General features: G+C 42.6%; 1 protein-coding gene across 1 annotated transcript in view; it reads left to right on the top strand.

The window, feature by feature from the left end:
* rcc1 (regulator of chromosome condensation 1) overlaps positions 1-14,673 on the top strand; it is a 59,278-nt gene extending 44,605 nt beyond the window's left edge. The window contains exons 6-10 of the mRNA XM_084308786.1: positions 1,158-1,280; positions 6,162-6,302; positions 7,428-7,547; positions 9,026-9,178; positions 13,751-14,673. Coding sequence (XP_084164912.1) covers positions 1,158-1,280; positions 6,162-6,302; positions 7,428-7,547; positions 9,026-9,178; positions 13,751-13,923 — 710 coding nt within the window. The 3' untranslated portion in view covers positions 13,924-14,673. The remainder of the gene's footprint in view (positions 1-1,157; positions 1,281-6,161; positions 6,303-7,427; positions 7,548-9,025; positions 9,179-13,750) is intronic.
* The last annotated feature ends 7,039 nt before the right edge of the window (positions 14,674-21,712 follow it).

The raw sequence follows: 21,712 nt of genomic DNA, 5'->3' as shown, positions 1-21,712 counted from the left end.
CGACAACGCTCGTTGCCACAAGTGCAACAAGACATTTGCCAGTAATGTATAAGCGCTGGTACTTGTCAATGTGGCTGGCGGGGAGATAACGTTAGCTCCGAGTAGAGTAATGGCTGACAATCCGGAGGTAAATAAACGAACGAGAGCTTCTGATTGGTGGTAAGAAGAAGAGGTGGGTGCAAGCCGTGGGACGTAATTGGCAGATAGACTGTCTCCGAATGTAACGTGACTACGTCACAGCCAAGAAAGAGAGCGCTGGATTTGTGAAACTCCCTGTTCCTAAACCACACGCTATCAGTTTTACCACAGTACTGGCAAAACGGGAGGAGGCTATAATAAAAACAAGCGCCCTTCATCCAAATCCACCCACACCGGATTTCTTTTAACCAAAAAATGTATTATATGTTATCGGAGCTATCAATAACGTTATCGAGTTTATCGGGATGACGTCATAATTGCTGATATCGGCCCGATGATTATCGGCCCGATAATTATCGTGCATCCCTAGACAAAATGCCGATGTGTTCAATACTTATTTCCCCCATTGTATGTAATGTTAATTACCTGAAATTATTCAGTTTTTTTGGGGGGGGGGGGGACCCTGCATGTATCGGAAATAGTTGGACTATATCGGATATCGGTAAAAAAGTCAATATCGAACATCCCTAGTTAATATCGTTTTGTCTCCAAAAATATATTTTCCCTTGTTTTTACCGGCAACGTTTTGTACGTTTGCCATGTTGTTTCACTAAGTTCACACACTTCAAGCATCAGTGATGTAACATTCAGAATGAATGCTTTTGTTCCCGGAAATCCGCTAGCGTTAGCTGTTAGCAATGACCGCAGTCGGCTAGCTCGCTTGTTGGATCATCTCACGTTCACTATTAAACATTAATAGCTCGGACATTTCAAGCATCAACGATGTAACATAAGCATTTCGGAATGAATGCTTTTGTATAACGTTAGCCTGCTGCGACTCCTAAATGTCTAGCCGTTTGCAATGACGGCAGCCACCTGGTCCACTTGTTTGATTGTCTCCCGGTAATTCTCACCTTATTTGCCCGTCCCCGGTTTGGAGCGCTGCTTCTCTTACTACTCTTTCATGTTGATGGATTCTCATTGCCAGGTAACAACCACCTTGTGATTCTCGTTGCCAGGTAACGACCACCTGGTGATGCTGACGCAGAGCGGGGAGCTGTACACCTCGGGCTGCGGAGAGCAGGGTCAGCTGGGACGCGTGGCTGAGGTGTTTGCCATGAGAGGAGGCAGGACGGGCCTTTGTGAGTAATTTTAAGATCTAGGCCGCCACGTGCACCTGCAAATGGAGCAGGAGAGTAATGGAGGTTTAGTGCAAAAAATACCCCCAGAAAGTTCATGGAATAAGATGGAGCTATTCCTTTATTGATCCCCTTGGGGAAATTTGGGTGTCATAGCAGCATGGGGTAGGGGGAAGGGGAGGTACAGGTATGGGCAGGGTAATGGCAGAGAGACATAAATATATGCAATCAAATTAGATCTGGATATAAAAGTGTGAGAAAAAATAAACGGTGTGAACAATTAACTCTGAAATATAGAAATATGAGGAAAATGAATGGTGTAAACAAAGGTGCAAATGAGGGTCTTTATGCCCTATCGGTTATAATTTATTATACGTTACTATAGGCAATAAATACTAGGGGTGTAACGGTACACAAAAACCACGGTTCGGTACCTACCTCGGTTTTGAGGTCACTGTTCGGTACGGGTTTTTGGTACAGTGGGGTAAAGTTTGGCTTTCCATGTTCCACCCAGGGGTGATGTAGTGTGCAGTAACTAATTGTACTTGTAGGGCTGTGAACGAATATTCTATATTGAAATTAATAATCGACTTGTTAAATCTTTTTTATATTAGATTCATTGTGAAAACTGCCCCCGGTGGTTAACATACCGTTGTATTCGTTCGGTACACAGCCGTACTGAACCTAAGGTCCAGTACTGAAACTTCGGTACGGATACGTGTACCTTTACACCCCTAATATATACTATGAGTTTATTGACACAATAAAGTATAAAAAAAAATATATATATATACATACTATGAGTAGGAGTAAACGGTATACACAAGGTGCAGTATACACTACCAATACAGACGTAGACGGACGGACACAGTGGATCAATGTAGCCGCATAACGTTAAAGATCAATGTAAGCGCTCTACAGATATTGAGCGTAATTGTCAAATGTCCGGTGTCACCGGTAATACCGGTGTTGTCTCATGAGGAGTTTATGGGAAATCTCACATCACAGCGGCAACCCCCCCCCCCCCCCCCCCCCCCACTGCTGCTAACAAGGAGGTCGAGATTCAACTTCTAAAAATAAATCCAGTGCATTATGTGGAACAACTAGTAGGCTATATAGGCTTTACATAATGTGTGAAGAGCAGTTCAGTCCACGTTTATAATTCAAACCTATGCGTATATAAGCATCACGCTGAGACCTTTTCTGCTCTATAAAGCTGTGTTTCATTTTCAGAAAAGCACACGTATTCTACATAGGCCTATAGTAGATCATACAGGCTGTGTGAGAAGATCACACGCACACGCATGGTCAGGCTGCTGGGTGGGGAGGTGTTATTCTGTGGGGTTGTTTGACAGAGCAGGTGCAACATCCACTGTTTAGATTAGATTAAATGTATTGTTGTCACAACAGCACAAGTACAGTACAACGAAAAGAAGTTTGGCATCTAACCAGAGTGCAGATGTAACCGTAAAGTGCAACAGTAATATACAATGTAAAGGTGATTAAACTGGGTGTAGTGCTAATCAGATTGGTTGTATAATATGCACAGTGATACAGGTATAAAAACACTGGTAGTAAGTCATACTGTCCAGCAGCGTAACTAATAAGAGTAGGCTATGTACAGATTAGGGCTGCAACGATTAGTCGACATAATCGACGACGTAGATCGTAAAAACTCGTCGACGCCGAATTTTTGCGTCAATGCGTCGTATACATGATTTTTTTTTTTTTTTTTTTTTAATATACTTTTTTTTTTTTTTTTTTGCACTACCTATCTTTGTGAAAGTGGCTTCTCAGCTCTGGTCCAGCTGAAGACAAAGCAGAGGAACAGATTGGACATTGAGCATGACCTCAGAGTTGCTTTGTCTACCATCACCCCAGACTTTGAGACTCATGTCAGGAGCAAACAACATCCCCAGTTATCGCATTAGTTCCCCGGGATGTTAAGCTAAGAAGTCTGCTAAGAAGGATATATTATTTATTATTATTATTATTTTATTTCATTGTGTTTTTAGCCCTAGTTGCACTTTTGTTGCAACCCCAGTTATCCCATTAGTTCCCCCAAACTTACTGTCGGTCTATGTTAAGCTAAGAAGTCTGCTAAGAGCCCGGAAAAGGAGCCGCGCCCACAGGAAGCAGAGATGGAGGGTGTGACAGAAATAATCGTTAGATTAGTTGCCTAATCGAAAAAAGACTTGACAGATTAGTCGACTACCAAAATAATCGTTAGTTGCAGCCCTAGTACCTATAGGATACAGCGATTTTATATATTTTTTATTCCGTGATCCTCTCAAACTGGCCATGAAACCTGTACAGAGTACTATCCTCCAGAATAATGGATCAATTATAGAGGTGTAGAGAGCATCTTGACTGGAAACATCACTGCCTGGTATGGCAACAGCACGGCACAGGACAAGAAGGCCCTACAGAGAGTGGTGCTCTCAGCCGAGCGTACCACGGGTATTGCACTACCAACCCTGCAGGTCCTATACAACAAGAGAGCCACCCAGGGTTTCCGTTAGAAAAAATTGTTGCCGGTCTCCGTGACCTGCAAGATTTAAATCTACCGGACAAATGAGATTAATTCCGGTCATAGTTTATTGAGCTTTAAAACAATTGATAGGCAGGCTATATAAAGAATGTCATCCTCAAGGCATGTAGATTTATAATAGTATTACTTAAAACTAGGCTACTTTTGCGTATACAGTCATTAATATATTCCAAATAAAATAAGTCCCTCGATACTCCGTGCTGCTGCTGACTTGAAATAAAATAGACCGCGTATGTGGGCAGTCGGTCCGACACTAAACAGCAGTCTGTTATCACATTTTTATGAGCTAACGAATTCCGTTATATTGGACATTTGTATTAATTATATCAAGCGAAGAACTGAGAAAGCAGAGAGATGGCAACATTATCGTGGTTTGCGTGACGACTCTCTCCACCTCGCAACGACTTATTTGCAAAGAGTATGGCGCTGCAGAGCAGCTGATTCAGCTGTTATTGGCTCTTTTCTGGGAACCGCACAGCAGCGCCCCCCACCCAACATTGGCTGAAAATGGCTGAATTGGAGTACTGCTGGAATACTGCATTGTGCTGCTGTTGCTATGGCTCTGCAGCTTCACAAAAGTTTGCACACCCAGCACTAAGCTCTCGCTGACAACGTCGTTGTCATTATTAGAAGCAACGAGGAAACAAATGTAATGATCGTTTCGTTCATCGCATAGGCTATTTAATTTTAGCCTATTTTAATACAATTCAAATAATCAAATTGTGCTTAGACTCAGGGAATTATTTTCACCGGACATTAAGACCGGAGAGATTAAATATGTCGGACTTCAACAGATTTTGCCGGTCAAATACCGGTGATTACCGGCTAACGGAAACGCTGGAGCCACCCTAGGCTGTTGAAGTGCGGCTGGTCTAAACGTGTACGAGTGGGGAGCTGCAGGACTATCCTAACTAGCTTGTTCTGGGCAGTTTGAAGTCTAATTTTCATGTTGCTGGGGGCACTGTCATACCAGGACAAGCAAGCATAGTCGGAGTGTATGTCACGATACCCGACTGTCTCTCACGTGTCACCACTCACGAATCACGATACCCGACTGTGTGTCTCTGTCGTGTCACGATACCCGACTGTCTCTCACGTGTCAAGATTAGGGATGCCCCCTGAAACCCGGTTCTAAACGGGAACCAGTACTAAATTCGAAAAAAACAGTATTGATAAGCTCCGACATTATCGGTTCTGCTATCGGTAGTCTAGCAGCGGAGTAGCTTCGGAGCTAACAGAGTGTACCATCCATATGCGACACAATGGTGGCAGCAACACTGGAAACTCCATGGACTTAATTAAACACTTCATGGAAACGGAGTAACGTTAACGACTAAACGATTTTAACAAAATAAAAAGCAGCAGCACTATTACATAACTGAGTCATGTTTGCTATGTATTTTTTGTTACCGTAACATTTGTTTCGCAGTTTTAGCATGATGTTTTTTTTTTTTTTTTACTTTATATACCGTATATATATATTTTTTTTTTTAGCGTTTATCGCTTTTCTGGTCAAGCATGACCGACAGATACAGGGTGAAACGGGATATAGAGCAGGGGAAGACATTCGGCAAATGACGGCGGGTCCGGGAATCGAACTCGGAGTCAACCAGATCCGTGACGCAGCACGGTTTTCCCCGACGCAGAAATAGCGCCGAGATATGCGGTGGGCTACTGGAGCCCCCCTAGCATGATGTTTTATAGATGGCTAGGTTAAACACAGGTTTTTGTTAAGAGGGGGGGTTTGATTTGATTGAAGTTTATTTCAAATATGCAACACAACAAACAAACATCAAATAGCCTTAAGCCGTTCAAATAATAAATGTGTATTTTTTTTAAAAATAATAATAATCTAAAAGAACCGATAATGAGTATCGATAAAGTACTGAACCGTTAAGCAGTATCGATAAGAGTAGTAGTATCGATAAAATCCTAACGATACCCATCCCTAGTCACTATACCTGACTGTCTCTTGATGTGTCCCGATACCTGACTGTGTCTCACGTGTCACGATACCTGACTGTCTCTCTCGTGTGACGATACCTGACTGTCTCTCTCGTGTCACGATACCTGACTGTCTCTCTCGTGTCACGATACCTGACTGTCTCTTGATGTGTCACGATACCGGTCTCTGACGTGTCACGATACCTGACTGTGTGTCTCACGTGTCACGATACCTGACTGTCTCTTGATGTGTCACGGTACCGGTCTCTGACGTGTCACGATACCTGCCTGTGTGTCTCTGACATGTCATGATACCTGACTGTCTCTTGATGTGTCACAATACCTGTGTCTCTCTGACGTGTCACGATACCGTGTCTCTGTCGTTGCAGCACGGTTGCTGGTTCCCCAGGCTGTTAAAGTCAGAGGAAAGGTCCAGTTCACAGACGCCTTCTGCGGGGCCTACCTGACGTTCGCGGTGACAAAAGAAGGCTACGTTTATGGGTTTGGCCTCTCCAACTACCACCAGCTCGGTGAGTACGACACACACGCATGTCTGTGTCAAACTGGTCACATACTTTTATTTTTTAGGGGGTTTAATTTTGTGGTATTAATTTATTCCCTTGTATGTGTGGGTTTGCTTTTCTTGTAAAAATGGGTCTGTCTGACAAGGATTTAATTGAAGTTAGTTGAACCTTTTATTAATCACCTTGGGGACTTTTGCAGTGGGTAGCCAGCCACACGGTGTGGCGCCTGGGGACAAACTCTAGTTAATGCCGATACCTTGGTCAAGGGCAACTCTTAATTTCCGATACCGATATCAACCGATATATACCAAAAACACAACATTATGCATACTTGTCACAATAAATAAAATAAGAATTTGTTCTTACTTGCTTGCCTGGGTAAATAAAGGTTAAATAAATGTGGGGGGGGGGAGAATTTTTGAAAACCGATACCGATCATTTCCGATATTACATTTTAATGCCAATATCGGTAGGCCGATAATATCTGACATCCCTAGTATATACCTATCATGTATGGTGTGGGAGGAAACCGGAGTACCCGGAGGAAACTCACACGGGGAGATGCATGCAAACTCCACACTGAAAGGCCTCCTGCTGGGGTTTGAACCCAGGACCAGGCAACAGTGCTGACCACTACGCCACCGTGCCACCAAACCTTTATTTCATCTCCTAAGACACTGAAGTTACCCTCATTTACAGTGACGATGAGCTTACAGCAATTTATCAGCAATCTTTATTTTAAATTTTTTTCAATTTGGGATTTTATTATAAATACTGGAATTATTCAAATGAAGAATATTCATTATTTTAACCCCTGCTAATTCTCCAGACCTCTTCTGGCAGAGCCTGAGGTGTGGCCAGCAGTAGCAACCCCCCCCCCCCCTATCCCCCTATATACCCACTGAAATCCAACACTCTCAAAAAAAACACAAACGAAGCACAATACCAAGAGGTCGCTCTTTTGCCTAGAGTGGTTCACTGTTTTGCCTAGATAGGTCGCTCTTTTGTCGACATCACAGATGCTACATTAAGTGTTGTTAGGCTGCCGTCAGATTATCTGTGTTCATGAGAGAGAGAGAGAGAGAGAGGGGTCACGGAGCGTTCTAACGACCCCTGTTTCACTTCTTACAGGCACTAAGAGCATCGACACGTGTTTCGTCCCCGTGAAGTTGACCTGCTTCAAGAATTCTACCACCTCATGGGTTGGATTTTCCGGAGGACAGCATCACACACTCTGTCTGGATGCGGAGGGTGAGTCTGAGGACCACTGGTCTGGAGTGTTTTTTAACCTGGTGGCTGCGTCAAGAGAACAGCAGCAATGGAAATACAATTTACATAGAAATAACCAAACAAAGATTTTGTCAGAATTTGTCACATTTTGTTTTGCTTTCAAATGTGCTGTAAGTGGTATTTTCTTTTGTTAAGTGGTCTACGTGTTAAATTAATAGCTCTACATTCAGACAGCCTGCTATAGCGCGTCTCGGTCAATAACATGGCTCTCCCAGTCCCAGTCCCCTCCACACAAAATACATTGTGAAAATATATCAGACTCGTTCATCGTCAGACTCGTTCATCATCAGACTCGTTCATCATCAGACTCGTTCATCATCAGACTCGTTCATCATCAGACTTGATCATCAGACTTGATCATCAGACTCGTTCATCATCAGACTTGATCATCAGACTCGTTCATCATCAGACTCGTTCATCATCAGACTCGTTCATCATCAGACTCGTTCATCATCAGACTCGTTCATCATCAGACTCGATCATCATCAGACTCGATCATCATCAGACTCGTTCATCGTCAGACTCGTTCATCGTCAGACTCGTTCATCATCAGACTCGATCATCAGACTCGTTCATCATCAGACTCGTTCATCATCAGACTTGATCATCAGACTCGTTCATCATCAGACTCGATCGTCAGACTCGTTCAACATCAGACTTGATCATCAGACTCGTTCATCATCAGACTCGTTCATCATCAGACTTGATCATCAGACTCGTTCATCATCAGACTCGTTCATCATCAGACTCGATCATCATCAGACTCGTTCATCATCAGACTCGTTCATCATCAGACTCGTTCATCATCAGACTCGTTCATCATCAGACTCGTTCATCATCAGACTCGTTCATCATCAGACTCATTCATCATCAGACTCGTTCATCATCAGACTCGTTCATCATCAGACTTGATCATCAGACTCGTTCATCATCAGGCTCGTTCATCATCAGACTTGATCATCATCAGACTCGATTATCAGACTCGTTCATCATCAGACTCGTTCATCGTCCGACTCGTTCATCATCAGACTCGATCATCATCAGACTTGTTCATCATCAGACTTGATCATCAGACTCGTTCATCATCAGACTTGATCATCAGACTCGTTCATCATCAGACTTGATCATCAGACTCGTTCATCATCAGACTTGATCATCAGACTCGTTCATCATCAGACTCGTTCATCGTCAGACTTGATCATCAGACTCGTTCATCATCAGACTCGTTCATCATCAGACTCGTTCATCATCAGACTCGTTCATCGTCAGACTTGATCATCAGACTCGTTCATCATCAGACTCGTTCATCATCAGACTCGTTCATCGTCAGACTCGTTCATCAGACTTGACTATGACCAGTCTTGGTTTGACTCGGGACCCGACCAAGGCGTCCCCCCTCGGTACTAACCCGGGCGCCTCTGCTCTCCGTCGTCCTCCAGGACAGGTGTACAGCCTGGGCCGAGCGGAGTACGGCCGCCTGGGCCTGGGCCAGAAGGGGGAGGAGAAGAGCGAGCCCACGCCGGTGGCCGGGATGGGGCCGGCTAACGGGATCACCTGCGGGACGTCTGTCAGCTTCGCCGTCACCAGAGAAGGTGAGGATAATAATACATTTTAATTAGGGATGTTCGATATTGGATTTTTTACCGATATCCGATATACCGATATTGTCCAACTCTTAATTTCCGATACCGATATCAACAGATACCAATATATGTGGGGTTTCCCCCCCAAAAAAACGGAATAATTTCAGGTAATTAACATTACATATCTCTTGTCGTGGAATTAACACAACATTATGCATACTTTTGACAATAAATAAAATAAGAATTTGTTCTTACTTGCTTGCCTGGGTAAAAAAAGGTTAAATAAATGTAAAAAGAAAAAATATATATATATATATATTTTTTTGAAAACCGATACCGATAATTGGTAGATAATATCCGACATCCCAAATTTTTATTATATAGCGCTTTTCAAGAACCCAAAGACGCTGACAATAAGCAGAACAAATGAACAGGGAAACAAAGAACCACAGGGAAGAAGCAACAGTATGACTACGCAAGACATAAAACCACGGGTAACAAATACAAAGTCCAGTAGGGGAACAATCGGGGAAGTAAGGAAACCGAGGGGAGGGGGGGGGGGGGGGGGGGGGGGGGCAGGAGAGGGAGAGAAGGGAGGGGATGTGGTAGGTTGGGGGAGGGTAGCTATGGGTAGGGAAGGTTGTATGCTTGGGAGAACAGGTAGGTTTTGAGTTGGGATTTAAAGGGGGATAGTCTCTGACAGTCTGAGGGAGGGCGTTCCAAAGTTGGGGTGCAGCTCGTGAAAATGCCCGGTCGCCAAAACTGTTTTGTTTGGATGACGGGACAGTGAGGGAAGCAGTGGAAGAGGACCGGAGGGCACGTGTCATATAGGGGTGTAAATATTTGACCCCACTTCGATTACGATTCTTCAGGCAACGATACAATGCATCATAAAATATCTTAATTTGACCACGATGCGATGCATTTTCGATCAGTTAATTCCCCCAAAAATGTTGAATACACAAATGTGACTCTGGGAACTGATTCACTCAGCATGAATGGACTCGACCTAATAACATAACGATTCTAACATTTTCAAATCGATGCAGTTGAATCGTCACCTTAGGATTGATGCATTGTTACACCCCTAGTGTCATAGGATTGTGTCGTTTAACACTTTCAGTGCCCACGACGTGATATGATGTTTTATCAGCCCCCCCCCTGAATGCCCACAACGCTAATTATCGGTTTTTTTTTTTTTGTATTTTTTTTTTTTTTTTTTATCCACTTTTTCTCCTATTTTCTATATTTTCTCCCATCCCAATTTCGTATCATTCAATTCAACCCTCCCCTGTCACGAACGCTGTTTCTTGCCTCCCACAAGCCGGCTGCAATGTGGACTAAGTCATACATAGCACAAGTCCCCTCCGGTACTTGAGGTAACAGCAGTCGCATCTTTTCACCTGCGCAGCTCGATCTCTCAGTGGCGAGGAGTAACGCGTGGGAGGCTCACGCTGCCCCCGACACTTCCTGATTCTACTGCGCAGGTGCACCAACCGACCTGTAGGAGTCGCTGTCCACAACGCCCGATCCCCACCCATCAGTTTCCCACCCCCTAATACGGCCATGTGTATTAGTATGAACGACCAGCTAAACTGAAAGCAATGTGGAGCGCTGGGCTCGAACAGGCAAGCCCAGCGTCTCCGTCATTCGTGGCGAGCGCCTTGCCCACTATGCCACGTAGCCGCTATCGTTTTATTTTATTACCGATCTGAATTCATATTTCATCAACCGAGTCTCCCGTTGGTACACCAGCCCCATCAGCAGCTCAGAATGGAAAAAAGCGCCCCCTATTGTCTATCCCTGAAAACTGCACGTCAGTCGCTTAGACCAGGGGTTCCCAAACTTTTCAGGCCAGGGCCCAGAAAATAAGGCGTCAGAGAGCCGCGGCCCAATGCACATCGTCAGGCTTTTTTTTTTTTTTTTTTTTTTTGCCAGGAGACGATTTTTTAAGCCAAATATCACTTCAATCCTATTAAGTTAGTTCAAGTTACTTATTCATTTATATGTGCTATTTATGAGAGCGCTAACTTGTTGCAAAATAATAATGATAATAATAATAGCCTCATTAAAATACTATTGTTGCTTCGGTTGTTTTCAGCGTTTTATGTGCATAATCTGTTATTTAGTTTGAAATGTTTGTTGAAATAAGTAGATTTTTCGTTTTTGTTTATTTATTAAGTTAATATAAAACCATATAGTCACATTTTAGAATACAACTAGAAACACTGTCCTGGCCTGGTTCTAAGTTCAGTGGCCTGACAAAAAAAAATGTAAATAATTTTTTTTTTTTTTTCTTTTTTTTTTTTTTTTAAATCATCTCGCGGCCCACCCGTGGCTGCTCGCGGCCCACCTTTGGGTCGCGACCCCGACTTTGGGAACCACTGGCTTAGACTGACCTGGGATCAGTGATATGTAGAGGCGGGGCCAGCTGGCTCCCTGAGCTGGCAGCCTATTGCTTATTAACAGCGGAGCAGTGCTGCCGTTGCTTCCGCGTTTTCCCTGATTGGCTGCGACACGCCCCGTGGCAGGCGCGGCAACCGCGGAGCGGAGCGGCAGAGCTTGCGGCATTATGTAGCCCTAATCCGCCATGATTTTCATTCGAAGCTCAGCTCACCTGGCAGCGCAGCGGTCCTGCGGTCCGTTGGTGACTAGTTCGAATCCCATAATTTCTTTTTTTTTAACGTGTATTCTTTCGCCGGTTAAGGTTAGGCATGGTTAAGGTTAAGGTTAGGCATTGTTTCGGAGTTGGTTAAGGTTAGAACGGTTAAGTTTAGGCGCTGTTAAGGAGCTGGTTAAGGTTAGAGTTTGTCTTAGAGAATGGCAATATTCTTTCTATGGTTAAGGTTAGGCATTGTTTCGGAGTTGGTTAAGGTTAGAACGGTTAAGTTTAGGCGCTGTTAAGGAGCTGGTTAAGGTTAGAGTTTGTCTTAGAGAATGGCAATATTCTTTCTATGGTTAAGGTTAAGGTTAGGCATGGTTAAGGTTAAGGTTAGGCATTGTTTCGGAGTTGGTTAAGGTTAGAACGGTTAAGTTTAGGCGCTGTTAAGGAGCTGGTTAAGGTTAGCGTTTGTCTTAGAGAATGGCAATAGACAGCCTATTTCCGCACTGCCGCTCTCTCGCGCTGCCGCGGTCACATGGTCACTGTCACATTCTTGCACTGCTCCGCTCTTAAAAAGCAACACGCGAGCTGGCAAGCCGTCTGCTCAACATGGAAGTGACCGCGGGACGGGAATCAGCCTGGAATATATATTCACAGTAGTCGATAGTAGACAGTAGTGATCGATTTTTGGAATGGCGATCAGGAATTGGAATGATCTTTTTGGAGAACATCTGATCTGAGGTAAGGAATCTATTTTACCAGTCTTGGGATAATCGGAGTTGTATTCGCTGAGATATCAACGTGTGTGTGTGTGATGTTGAGGAAATGAGGTAATCGATTTTCAGCTCACGGCCCCAGCGTGCATATGTACACGCATACTATCGATATTCTAGCGTTTATTTGAAAACGATTCATAAATGGGCCGAAAAATGACAGTTTTTGTGTATTCTAGAATATTCCAGTACAGGGCGTTTATCATGGAATCTTTTTATTTTCCTTAAACGAGGGCTTTTCAAAATGCTATAAAACGAAAATGAACCGATAAAAAAACAATCCGCTTCGACAATGTTGACTGGAAAACGAGTCATTGATAAGCGACGGGCAGATTAGACACATAGCCATAATTTAAAACATAGATTAGGCGTTATTAACGCTAACATTGAAGTGAACATTCAAGCACTAAATTGTGCGCCCCCTGCTGGCACTGAACGTGTTAATGTTGGGGGTCTGTTTTCTGATCAGATATTTGCTAGATATCGGATACTTTGCTTGCTCTTTTATTTTTTTTGTAATTAAGTAGTTTATGTGAAAGGATGTATTACCAATACCATATCGGAATCCGAAGATCTTTTATTGCCAAGTATTTTTCACATACAAGGAATTTTATGTTTTTGGTGTGACATTAACGGACAAACAATTATGGTAGAATAAAAAGGTGGAATCAAATTGAATGGAATATGAACTAAATGAACATAGAAGCACAATATAAAATAGGAATAGGCCAGGGCTGTACAACTGTGCATGATGTGGTCAGGTATATACACTAATTAGAATAAAATGAACAATCTTACTTGGCTGCCAGAGTTGTACCCTTCCTTCCTGCTGACTTGTTGTACAGAACTTGTAAGTTGCTTTGGATAAAAGCATCAGCTAAATGACAATGTAAAATGAGATGAGAGATTCCTTCCTTTATTGATCCCCTTAATTCAGTCATCATAGCAGCATGGGGGGGGGGGGGTGCGGCTATGGGCATGGTAATAGTAGAAGACATTAATACAGACAATAAAATTATAGCAAGTAGGCAGTGTGATCAGAGGGTCTGTATGCCCTATCAGCTATATTATACATTACGATAAATATGGTTACAATAAGCACTAGAATCTAAATATATACTGAGTAAGAAAAGTATACAGTAGGCATACGTGTCAAATGACAAAGTGTGCAGATTCCTCTTAACCCTGTCCTCTGTCCCCTCGTAGGGTCTGTGTATGCCTGGGGGATGGGCACCAACCTGCAGCTTGGCACGGGGGAGGAGGACGACGAATTTAGCCCTGTGAAGATGACCGGCAAGCAGCTGGAGAACCGCGCAGTACTGATGGCCTCCAGCGGGGGGCAGCACACGGTCCTTCTGGTGAAAGACAAGGAGAGCTGATGAGTGACACAGAGGGCCTCATGTATAGACACTGCGCACTGCACACCACGCCGGGCTACAGAGATGCAGACGCCACTTTTTAAGTAGAACATGCGCTTCTCGCCGTCGACACTTCAGCCCAGTTTTGTGACTTTAAGGAGACGGTGCTATAATTGACCTCTCAAACCCCGCCCTCCTTTTTTGATCCTCCAATCGTGACCGTCTCTTTCCTCGGACCAACTTTGAAAGCGGCAGTTGTGATTGAAAAGAAAAGAGGGCGGGGTTTGAGAAGGGTGAATTGCGCTTATAGTATCAACTAGGGCTGTACCGAATGTCGTTTTTTTAAACTAATCCTCAATTTGAATAAAATGATTAATCTGATTAAATGAGTCTTTTTTTATTATTAAATCAACTTTCTTTAATGAATATAACTCAGTTTTTCGTCAAATATAAATAATCCAATAAGGGCACGGTTGGTACGAAAGTGATGGTGACGTCTTATAGTATAATATTATAATATTAGTGTATCCTAAACTTTATCTGCAACTGTGAAGAAAAACCCCATTGGTTTAAACGGATTGAATAGACATATACAAAAAAGATTAATAAAATAAAGAAAATTCAAAATATATATATTTTATTTCGAATGTTGATTTAGAAATGATCGAAGCTTCGAAGCATTCGGTACAGCCCTAGTATCAACCTATACAAAACCTCTGAATTAATTGTATAATAAATAAATAATCACTAGGCAGGAAAAAAAACAAAAAATCTAAAGTCTTATAGCGTCTTCAACGGCACTAAAGCATATAATATAATTATTGCATAAAAGTTGTGGCTTAAGTAATCGTCCTAATGAGGCATCTCAACTGAAAGGGTACTGAATGGAGCACTCGGCAAAGCCTGTTGATCTCGTTTTATATCTTTGATTTTATTATTATTATATTGAATTTTATTGTATTTTTGTTTAATAATAAAAGTGAGATGTCATGGTGTAGTGCAGTGGTTCTCAAACTTTTTACACCAAGTACCACCTGAGAACGTAGCTAGCTCCAAGTACCACCATATGACCGACGTTAAAATACAGTCTATTCAGCTATGCACAGTTCACGCAGGAGGCAAATGTATTCCTAATACCATTATTTATTCTTAACTTTTGTCACACAGCCACAATGTACAAAGGGATAGCACTAGAACTAGCCAACTCTTCCACACAATTCATACAATGCAAGGGGCATTGAGAACATAATAACTAACATTCTCAGAAAATTAAGAACAACTGTATTTCAGCAAATGTACTTAATTCTCTCTCGCACACACAGCAAGCAATTTTCCTTCATTCTCTCTCTCTCACACACACACACACACACACACAGCATGTTGTCCATTGACAACTCACATAAGCAGGGCCGGACTGGGGAAATAATTCAGGCTGGGAAATATAGTGTGAAATATAGCCCCAGTCAGGCTATCTTTCTAAGTGGGGGTCCCCCACCAGGAATTATTGTTACAAAGACTTAATTTCCTGCATTCTGGTGCAGGAACTTTTGAATTTGTACCCTTTAAATGCCAGTGTTTGTGATGGGCATCACAAATTATTGTAAAAAAAAGAAAAAAACATTTTCGAATTGTAACCCTTTAACACTTTGAGTGCCCACCACGTGATAACATGTGTTATCAGCCCGCCCCCTGAATGCCCACCACGACAATTGGCGTGTTATTTTTTTATTAGCAATCGGAATTCATATTTCATCAACGAGTCACCCGTTGGTAAACCAGCCCCATCAGGAGCTCAGATGTGAAAAAACCGCCCCTATCGTCTCCCAGATGGTAATGCACCCTTTTGGAATGGACTCAATGAAAATGGATGAGAAAAGAGAAATCCGGAATCCACATTTTACTTCTCAGGCATGTAACCCGAGCCGATCGGATTCATTGTGGACCATCAGAACAGCATGGAATATGTGTTTACAGTATGTAGCGTTGGATCAATAAAAGCGATCGATTTTTGGAATGGCGATCAGGAATTTGAATGATCTTTTTGGAGAACATCTGATCTGAGGTAAGGAATCTATTTTACAAGTCTTGGGATAATCAGAGTTGTATTTGCTGAGATCTCAGCGTTCACCCTATGTGTGTGTGTGGGCGATGGCTTTGAGGAAATCAGAATAGATTTTTCAGATCGCCTATATAGCGTGCATACGTACACATAATAGGGGTCGGCAATTAGGTCTGGCCACAGGCCAGATTTTCCCCAAGCCTTTGCTTGGCGGGCCAGGATCAAAAACAATGGCTAATTTAATATACTGATAGTGAAAAATGCAGCACCGCGGCGGGTGCATACACTTAATAATGATAATTATAATAACTTTATTTGTATAGCACTTTTCATACAGAGGTTGCAGTTCACAGTGCTTCACAACAGTAAAAAACAGGCATAAGCGAGCACTCGCAAATGGGAGACCCTGATGTAAACAAGACAAACGTTTTTCTCTGGTCTGCATCCCCTTAACAATTGTGTGTATTGCGCCGTACTGTATTGTACCCATTCGGCAATCTGTTAAATAAAGTTTTCATTCATTCATGAACAGCAGATCAGCTGTTGCAGATCACCGCGGCGGGTGATGAACAGATCAGAATGCATGAAAACACGACTCGCCATACCTTGTTTGTTGTTCAGTCCTCCAAAATCCCTGCTAATGTTTGAAACATGTCCAATATCCACTCGCCGCCCTCCAATTCCAGATTGGCGTTGAATGCAGCTACTTTATCTGCCAACTTGAACACAGTTGTCATCATTGCCTCGTTGTTGTTGTTGTCGCCACATATTATGCAGAGAGGACGTCGGCTCGGCACGCAAGAATCACCGACCTGTTGCGATAAACCCGTATTTTAAGTATGGCTCCTGTTTATTAAAAGAAGCGTTATATTTCCCTGTTGCAAAGAAGCTATCCAAAGATGTTTGTTTTGTTTTTTTTAACACATTTTGTTACTCGCTCGCATCTCGAACGCGGAAGTGAATGTGCGTTAGGGAAATATACACGCGGCCCGGTGCGACTATTCCATTGGTTCTCCCAGTCCACGTGACCATTTCTAGTATTTCAATTGGCTAGTGACAGACATACTTTTGATGACTACCGGTAGATACAGCTTCACAAAGACACCCTGGCGTCCAGAGTGAATATTCCCCGCGCATAAAATAAATATCATATTCTCAAAATAATCTGACGGGCCAGAAATGATTGCTGGCGGGCCAATGTCGGCCCGCTGGCCGCCTATTGCCGACCCCTGACATATACTATCGATAATCTAGCATTTATTTGAAAACGATTCATTAATAGGCCGAAATTTTTTCCTTGACAACGAGGGCTTTTCAAAATGCTATAAAACGGAAATGAACAGATAAAAAAACAATCCGCTTCGACAATGTTGACTGGAAAACGAGTCATTGATAAGCGACGGGCAGATTAGACACACAGCCATAATTTTAAACGTAGAATAGGCGATATTAACGCTAACATTGAAGTGGATGGTGGGCATTCAAGCACTAAATCGTGCGCCCCCTGCTGGCACTGAAAGTGTTAAATGCCAGTTTGTGTGATGGCATCACAATTTATTGTTAAAAAAACACAAGTAAAATATTTTCAATATATCAAATGCAAAGTAAATTTTTCTGGGGGGGGTTATTACAGGCTAGGCATGTGTCAATGATTAGCAACAACACAGATTTTGATGGATTTTTAGTTTTTTGTAATGTCAGATGTAACAACAACTCTTCAGAAAAGTGGGAGTATTTCATTTTTTTTCTGACATTACAAAAAATCTAAAAATATAAATGGTTATGATCAGGGCTGAAGTTTAATAAAAGATGTATGATTGTTTAGACTGCATTACTCTCCGTCACAGTGATCTCCTGGTTGTTCCCAACCAGCGTTTCCGTTAGCCGGTAATTACCGGTATTTGACCGGCAAAATCTGTTGAAGTCCGACATATTTAATCTCTCCGGTCTTAATGTCCGGTGAAAATAATTCCCTGAGTCTAAGCACAATTTGATTATTTGAATTGTATTAAAATAGGCTAAAATTAAATAGCCTATGCGATGAACGAAACGATCATTACATTTGTTTCCTCGTTGCTTCTAATAATGACAACGACGTTGTCAGCGAGAGCTTAGTGCTGGGTGTGCGAACTTTTGTGAAGCTGCAGAGCCATAGCAGCAGCAGCACAATGCAGTATTCCAGCAGTACTCCAATTCAGCCATTTTCAGCCAATGTTGGGTGGGGGGCGCTGCTGTGCGGTTCCCAGAAAAGAGCCAATAACAGCTGAATCAGCTGCTCTGCAGCGCCATACTCTTTGCAAATAAGTCGTTGCGAGGTGGAGAGAGTCGTCACGCAAACCACGATAATGTTGCCGTCTCTGCTTTCTCAGTTCTTCGCTTGATATAATTAATACAAATGTCCAATATAACGGAATTCGTTAGCTCATAAAAATGTGATTATAACAGACTGCTGTTTAGTGTTGGACCGACTGCCCACATACGCGGTCTATTTTATTTCAAGTCAGCAGCAGCACGGAGTATCGAGGGACTTATTTTATTTGGAATATATTAATGACTGTATACGCAAAAGTAGCCTAGTTTTAAGTAATAATATTATAAATCTACATGCCTTGAGGATGACATTCTTTATATAGCGTGCCTATCAATTGTTTTAAAGCTCAATAAACTATGACCGAAATTAATCTCATTTGTCCGGTAGATTGAAATCTTGCAGGTCACAGAGATTGGCAACAATTTTTTCTAACGGAAACCCTGTTCCCAACGTAGGTTATCTAACTATCTGCAACTAGAAACACTGGCCTGGCCTGCTTCTAAGTTCAGTAGCCTTCAAGTACCACCAGCAGTACCACCAAGTACCACTAGTGGTACGCGTACCACAGTTTGAGAACCACTGAGTGTGATTGCCTTTGTAAAAGAAAAACAACGTATTTTTGCGCACCTGCAGTCTCTGGACAGGTCCGTAGGAGAGGACCAATCCTGCACACAGTTTTCACTTGCAAATTGTATCTACACGCAACGTTTGGGTTATCCGGCCTTCAAGATGCCTCATAAAGGTCTGACGACAGAGATGTGTATTTGTGTATTTTTCAGTCATCAATGGCTTTATGAATTTAAATGATTGCGACAGGGTTTATATTGACACTAAAGTCAAGGAGAGTGTCTGGTCAGTGTGTATCTGATCAGTATGTGTGGTCAATATGTGTATCTTGCCAGTGTGTGCGTCTGGTCAGTGTGTCTGTCCTTAAACTGCATACAATTAAGGCCGGTAGCTGCAGTCCATTAGGAGATTGGCGACATCATTATGCTGCTCCGCATGCAGGTCTGGCCCCTCAGAGATGACAAATAGCATAATGTCCTCTGGGAACAAACGCATGTACAACATAAATGAGACGGTAAGTGTCGGCGTAACCTGCGGTTTCCTGTCGGGGAAGAGCTTTATAACCTTTTCACTGCCACACTACAGAAGGTCAACCCTTTCACTACCACACACTACAGATGGTTAACCATAGTGAAAGTGTTAACCTGTAGTGTGGTAGTGAAAGCGTTAACCTGTAGTGGCAGTGAAAGGCTAGCCTTCTATTTTGTGGTAGTGAAAGGGTTAACATGTAGTGAAAGGGTTAACCTGTAGTTTGGTAGTGAAAGGGTTAACCTGTAGTGGCAGTGAAAGGCTAGCCTTCTATTTTGTGGTAGTGAAAGGGTTAACATGTAGTGTGGTAGTGAAAGGGTTAACCTGTAGTGGTAGTGAAAGGTTAACATTCTGTAGTGGGGTAGTGAAAGGGTTGACCTGTAGTGTAGTAGTGAAAGGTTAACCTGTAGTGAAGGTTAACCTTATGTAGTGTGGTAGTGAGAAGGTTAACCTGTAGTGAAAGGTTAACTTGTAGTGAGAGGAACCTGTAGTGTGGTAGTGAAGGGTAAACCTTCTGTAGTAGTGAAAAGTTAACCTATAGTCTGGTAGTGAAAGGTTAACCTGTAGTGTGGTAGTGAAAGGTTAACCATCTGTAGTGTGGCAGTGAAAGGGTTAACCTGTAGTGTGGAAGTGAAAGGTTGACCTTCTGTAGTGGTAGTGAAAAGTTAACCTGTAGTGGTAGTGAAAGGTTAACCTGTAGTGTGGTAGTGAAAGGGTTAACCTGTAGTGTGGTGAAAGGTTAACCTTCTGTAGTGATCGTGAGAGGTTAACCTGTAGTGGTAGTGAGAGGTTAACCGTCTGTAGTGTGTTAGTGAAAGGGTTAACATGTAGTGAAAGGTTAACCTTCAGTAGTGTGGTAGTGAAAGGTTTAACATGTAGTGGTAGTGACAGCTTGACCTGTAGTGAAAGGTTAACCTGTAGTGTGGTAGTGAAAGGTTAACCGTCTGTATTGTGGTAGTGAAAGGTTAACCTTCTATAGTGTGGTAGTGAAAGGTTAACCTTCTATAATGTGGTAGTGAAAGGTTAACCTGTAGTGTGGTAGTGAAAGGTTAATCTTCTGTAGTATGGTAGTGAAAGGGTTGACCTTCTGTAGTCTGGTAGTGAAAGGTTAACATGTAGTGTGGTGAAAGGTTAACCTGAGAGGTTAACCGTCTGTAGTCTGTTAGTGAGAGGGTTAACATGTAGTGAAAGGTTAACCTGTAGTGTGGTAGTGAAAGGGTTAACCTGTAGTGGAAGGTTGACCTGTAGTGAAAGGTTAACCTTCTGTAGTGTGGTGTTAACTGTCTGTAGTGGGAGTGAAAGGTTAACCGTCTGTAGTGTGGTAGTGAAAGGTTAACCTTCTGTAGTGTGGTAGTGAAAGGTTAACCTGTAGTGTGGTAGTGAAAGGGTTGACCTTCTGTAGTGTGGTAGTGAAAGGTTAACCTATAGTGTGGTAGTGAAAGGTTAACCTATAGTGTGGTAGTGAAAGGTTAACCGTCTGTAGTGTGGTAGTGAAAGGTTAACAGTCTGTAGTGTGGTAGTGAAAGGTTAACCTTCTGTAGTGTGGTAGTGAAAGGGTTTACCTGTAGTGTGGTAGTGAAAGGTTAACCTGTACTGTGGTAGTGAAAGGTTAACCTGTAGTGTGGTAGTGAACGGTTAACCTTCTGTAGTGTGGTAGTGAAAGGTTAACCTGTAGTGGTAGTGAAATGGTTGACCTTCTGTAGTGTGGTAGTGAAAGGTTAACCTGTAGTGTGGTAGTGAAAGGTTAACCTGTAGTGTGGTAGTGAAAGGTTAACCTTCTGTAGTGTGGTAGTGAAAGGTTAACCTTCTGTAGTGTGGTAGTGAACGGGTTGACCTTCTGTAGTGTGGTAGTGAAAGGTTAACCTGTACTGTGGTAGTGAAAGGTTAACCTTCTGTAGTGTGGTAGTGAAAGGTTAACCTTCTGTAGTGTGGTAGTGAAAGGTTAACCGTCTGTAGTGTGGTAGTGAAAGGTTAACCTTCTGTAGTGTGGTAGTGAAAGGGTTGACCTTCTGTAGTGTGGTAGTGAAAGGTTAACCTGTACTGTGGTAGTGAAAGGTTAACCTGTACTGTGGTAGTGAAAGGTTAACCTGTAGTGTGGTAGTGAAAGGTTAACCTTCTGTAGTGTGGTAGTGAAAGGGTTGACCTTCTGTAGTGTGGTAGTGAAAGGTTAACCTGTAGTGTGGTAGTGAAAGGTTAACAGTCTGTAGTGTGGTAATGAAAGGTTAACGGTCTGTAGTGTGGTAGTGAAAGGTTAACCTTCTGTAGTGTGGTAGTGAAAGGGTTGACCTTCTGTAGTGTGGTAGTGAAAGGTTAACCTTCTGTAGTGTGGTAGTGAAAGGTTAACC

This window comes from Notolepis coatsorum, assembly GCF_963971535.1.
Source record: "Notolepis coatsorum genome assembly, chromosome: 2".
Lineage (NCBI taxonomy): Eukaryota > Metazoa > Chordata > Actinopteri > Aulopiformes > Paralepididae > Notolepis > Notolepis coatsorum.
The sequence above is the reverse complement of the archived record's forward strand: the minus strand, read 5'-3'. Positions and strand labels throughout refer to the sequence as shown.